This window comes from Euprymna scolopes, chromosome 21 (genome assembly GCF_053919585.1).
Source record: "Euprymna scolopes isolate OS-2025 chromosome 21, ASM5391958v1, whole genome shotgun sequence".
NCBI lineage: Eukaryota > Metazoa > Mollusca > Cephalopoda > Sepiida > Sepiolidae > Euprymna > Euprymna scolopes.
In genome coordinates, this window is record NC_136502.1 from 78,198,799 (window position 1) to 78,204,290 (window position 5,492).

At 35.4% G+C, this 5,492-nt stretch overlaps 1 protein-coding gene across 1 annotated transcript in view; it reads left to right on the top strand.

The window, feature by feature from the left end:
• LOC145242520 (protocadherin beta-2-like) overlaps positions 1-2,113 on the top strand; it is a 424,086-nt gene extending 421,973 nt beyond the window's left edge. The window contains exon 4 of the mRNA XM_080105589.1: positions 1,221-2,113. Within this exon, the coding sequence (XP_079961715.1) occupies positions 1,221-1,606 (386 nt within the window). The 3' untranslated portion in view covers positions 1,607-2,113. The remainder of the gene's footprint in view (positions 1-1,220) is intronic.
• The last annotated feature ends 3,379 nt before the right edge of the window (positions 2,114-5,492 follow it).

A 5,492-nucleotide genomic window follows, 5' to 3' on the forward strand; every position in this document is an offset into this window, starting at 1 on the left:
AAGGAATTTTATCACATTCTTCAGCTAAAACATACTCCAGTTCTTTTAGAGAAGATGGCGGCGGAAATGGATTTCTTACCTGAATCTCCAAAATCGACCATAAATGTTCAATAATCTTGAGATCTGGGGATTGTGGTAGTCAAATCAGATGTTCAATTTCATTGGAATGCTCTTCGTGTCAATCTTTAATAATTCTAGCTGTATGGATTAAGGAATTATCATCTTGAAAGATGGCGTTTCCCTCCGGAAACAGTTCTTTAAACATCGGATAAACTTATCACCCCAAATTCCTAAATAATCTCGACTGTTAATTCTTCCATGAGGAGTAATCATTGGTCCAGCGAATTTCCAAGAAATAGCACCCCAAATCATCACAAAATCCTTGGCATGCTTCATGCGGTTGGGAGAAGCAGTCTGGATGAAATGCTTCTTTCTGCTGTCTCCAAAAGTAGACCCAGCCGGTAGTCGGAAATAAGGAAAACGATGATTCGTCAGAGAAAATCATATTCTCAAAGGACTAATTTTGGAGGTTTTTACCCCACTCTAATCGCTTTTAAACATTTGTCTTTGAGAGCAGAAGTTTTCTAATTGCAGCTCTTTCATAAAACCCAAATTTGTGCCGCTCTCGACTAAGAGTTTTTGTGGAAACTGGGTTCTGTAAAGGTTTATTGAGCTCTGCAGTGATTTTAGGAACCGTGCAATCTCTTCTAATAATTCACTTATGAATCCGACGGGCTCTTTCAGCCATCTTCACTTTCGACCAGATTCGTGTTTTTCTGAGGACGTTTTTCGTTCTCTTTTAAAGGCAGTCTTTACTTTTGAGACGGTGCTTCTTGAAACGCTAAGCATTCGTGCAGTTTCTGTTACACTAGCACCTGCCATACGACTAGCAATTTGGCGTTTTTGGAAGTCCGTGTGGTTTGGCATTTTTATAGGAAAAGCTTTTAATATCTTTAAACATCTGTAAAATAAATTTATTTTAATTAAATATATCAGATGGCATAAATAATGAACAAAAAAAAACATTAAAATATTTCAAGATTTGATTGTTTAAACCACGTTCAAAGATTGATACCAAAAATGTTAGGTGTTTCTCTTATTTTGTCAAACCCTTGTATATATAATGTATGTGTTCTCTTTTTTTTTCTTCATTAAAATTTTAAATATGAAATGATATGAATTTTTTCTGCTTACTTTATTTCTTTTTTGTATTTTTGCAGATCTTTTTCTTACACGGCACACGCGCTCATACTCTTCTCGGAGTAGCAGAATACAACCAACTCGCCTAAAACCGATACTCAAAAAACCTTCTGTTCCCAGAGGACGCCCGACTCATTCAAGTTCCTTGGATGAACTAATTGCGGGACCGATTCCTCATGCACAACGCTGGACAACTCTCAAAACTCCCAAAACGAGTGCGGATTTTTCACCCTACAAACAAAGGTTCCCAACGTCGACCTTAACCAGGAATGATTATACCGGACAAAGGACACACCCAGAAAACTCGGTACCAGCTCCAATTACAAAATATTTAGTCAAGATAATTGATTCTAAAAATCCTCTGCAAGTTCCAAATTTGCAAACATCGGTTCAGCATACTGTTTAGTTTTCTTATAGAGAATTTATGGAAAGTGACTCCTTGATATTGAATGCTAGTAACATATTACTAAAATATAATTCTTACAACAAATGTATGTGATTATAAAGTGTATAGCATTCGGTTTCATTTAAAATTTAATATGGGCGCCAGCTTTCGCCACCAGCTTTTCAAGCTAACTGGGAGCCGCATCAATTGATTTCACAAGTAATTGATTTTTGTACTTTTTCTGGTTGAATGATGAGGATTTGAAATCAGCACATACTACCCACTCAAAACTACATCCGCTAACCATACAAATTCTTACAAAGGAAAAGAATTGCTGTTTTCAACTGCCAATCTATCCATTTCATTAGCCCTCATCGAATGTTTGGCCTTGATAACTGGTGACTCATTAGTAAATATACGTTAATGAAAACTGAGCTAATTGCGTAAGCAGTTGATATAGTTCTAAGGCGGCTTAAGAAATTGGTGACCAATACGAGTGGCCATTATGAATTCTAAATAAAACTCTAAGCTATGCAATTTCTTGTATTTATTTTTGTTGTGGCCTTAACTGACCCCCTCCCCCCAAAAAAAAACGGAAACAGAAGGAAAGTGAATTAAAAGAGAGTACAGAAGTAATGGGTTGGCAGAGACTGCTTCTTCACTTTTACTGATTGGACACACTAACTCTATTCATAAAATCATGATGAGTCCAGATGACAGAATAGAGTAGATCACTGTCGCAATTTCTTTGAAGAATTATCATCTATAATATAAATGTCACCTGTCTGTTTAAATATATGTATGTATGTATGTATGTATGTATGTATGTGTGTCTCGCAAAAACTGTCGACAGAGGCGACGAATTTTCACGAGATAAGTATCATTTTAAAGCTCAGTCCGTCGGACGATAAATATCGAAAAGTTGGACAAAAACATTAATTCCTTCACCCTCAAACGTGCACTTTACTACAGCGAGGGGTCGCTTTTTTCGCCGATATTTTCGAAAAGTCATCGCCTCTTTTCGATTGTCTAGCCTTAATTTGAACCTACGTCACGTCCGGTGTGGCGATGGCCTCCTACCACTTTTATTTATTTATTTATTTTGCGCTCGCAACTTCCTCCCCCCCCTTTTTTTTTTGTTCAACCAACACCCTTACACACACCTCCACTTCTTTTTCCGTCTTCGTGTCACGGATTCGAGCTTGCCTGCTTGCCTACTCCAAGTTATTTATTTATTTTTTTTATTTTTTGCTCAACACACATCTCCAAACACCGGGCAACGCCGGGCACCCGGACTAGTTCAATAATAAATTACAAATACTTAATGATACAGTGGTACTTGTGGATTGGCAAGAATGTTGCCGTTCTTAAGATGCGTCCATTCAATCTACAAGCGATTAAAATGCTATTTAACACTTATGTATCACAGACGAAAATTCAGCGTGACTGACCAACCAATAAACCGATTGAGGCTTTTATAGACACGTGTGGACGCATCTATACACGAATGATTAAATTAACAGTCCGAATAATCGATTGCACAACGCAAAAGGTTATGCTTAAAGAAAAGAAAATTTTACAGCAACGAATATTTATTGATGAAGACTATTCCATATGTACAAGATGTATTTTTTACTAATGAATAGCCACTTATCAAGGATAAAAGCCACTCAAGATTAAGAGTTAACGAGATGGGTAGATGATCAATTGCAGGATGAAGAATATTATGAGAGGATTTATTTTTTTATTTTATGAAGACAGCTGTAGAAATATCGTTTTATGTTAGACACACGAAGGAAGAAAGAAAAGTTCTTTGCAGTTGAGATAGAAAACGAGTTCTTGCTGTGAATGTCTCATAAAAAAGAACCAGAGATGATTCAATTAAAATCTTCAAAATCACAAAGACGAAACTTTTGCAAACTTTATAAAGTGCTATTCATAGTCAGAATGTGTTCATTTTGCAATTAAGTTTTATTTTTCTGTGACATTTTAGTTGATATCTTAATGGTGCTATCCTATTTCAATCTTTCCATTCTCTGAGATACTTCATGATCTATACTCCTATAATTGTTTGTGTATTGATATTCATATTAAAAGCCCCTTTTTCTATTTATTTAAAAAGAAAATACAACTTTGATTTATATCGGTCGGGAAATTGCATTCATCTGCAAAAGATTTAGCTAATTTGCATATTCTTTTAAACATTTATTTTAATTCCGTATTAGTTTTTTTCGGTTTGCTTATAGGATGATCATCTATAGTAAATTGTTACATGTATTCATGCAGATATTCTACATGATTTATGCTTGCGTAATATTTGCGTAAAAAGTTTATAGTAAACACAAACCTTGTTCTATATATATTTATATATGCGTATATATATTTGTTTAAAAAATTTGCCTCCCAAACTCGTCTGTAAGGTTTTGGTCTACAAACATGAAACTTAATATATAGGGTATTCAAACCCATGCAAAACTTTATATTTGAGTTTTAGCTGGGGAAAATCGGTGCAAAAGTGTGAAAATTTAAAAAAAAATGGAATTTGCCAAGTGAACGACGGCATTACGAATATGCATGCGTAATGTAATAGCTATTGGTTCACTTTTTTAATTTTTAGCCTAGCAGCAAACATGTCTTAACTCAGGCATTAACATCAAAGGAAAAAGTAAATCGTAAACTAAATGTTTTGGTTTGGATTCTCGGTGGTGACGCATCAGTCATTTTTTTAAAAACTTTTTAAGTCATTACTATATACTAATATATTGGGTTCAATATAATCTATATATATAAAAGCGAAAATGTGTGTATGTATGTTTGTATGTTTGTATGTGTGTTTGTGTGTCCGCTAAAAACTTTGGACAGACAGAACAAAAATTCACAAACCCGGTATCATATTTAAGCTCAATCCTTCGCTCGACAAATATCGGAAAATTGGCCAAAAACGTTCATTTTTTTCACCCCGAAATCGACAATTTTCGACAGGGGGGGTAAAAAAAAGGTCCTTTCGTGACGACGACAGATTCTACGCATGCGTCAGATGACGTCATGACCTGATTTACTTTAAATAGTTGAAAAACTGACTAAATTTCATGTATGTCGCGTTAGCTCAGTTGGTTAGTGCGTTGGTTAATTATCTAAACGTTTTGGGTTCGAATCGTGGTGTGAGATGTCTTTTATTTTTTTTAATTTAAATATTGAATCAGTATTATTTAAGACATTTTTCACGTAACGTTCGTTTTTCTTTTTTTTTTTTTTACTTCGCTTATCCACCCCCGAGCACACACCCAAAAACACCCAGGTACCCACCGATTTTTAAAATTTTAATATCGAAACAGGCTTATTTAAGCCATTTTTCTTTTTGTTTTTTCGATTTTTACATTTAACATCGTTCGTTTGCCTTGCATTAGTTTTTTTGTGTTTTTTTCGATGTTTTGATTAACCCCCTTCCCCCGCTTGAGTTTTAATGTTGTTTTCTTTTTTTACTTCGTTTATAACAAACAAACCTAGTCATTGACCTCATTTGCTGAATAGCTATTGCTGTCGTCGTCGTCGTCGTCATCGTCGTCGTCGTCGTCGTCGTCACGCTCGACGACTTCCGTGCGCGCACCTGTCAATTTGGTTCTTACTTAAATAAATTCAAACATCTTTCAATAACTCATTCTTGCTGGTCGATTTTATTTTCAAACTTCTCCTCAGAGCTTCGGGTTCGATCCTACCCCCCCCCCCGCGGTTTCTTTTTTATTTACCAGCACACACACCTCCAAACACCCGGGCAACGCCGGGTACACCCACTATTATAATAATAAATACAAAATCTGTATTAATCAAAATATCATATTAAACCGTATTTTACGACTGAGCAATGCCGGACAGCTTGCAATATAGTACATATTAGTATCACTGTTTT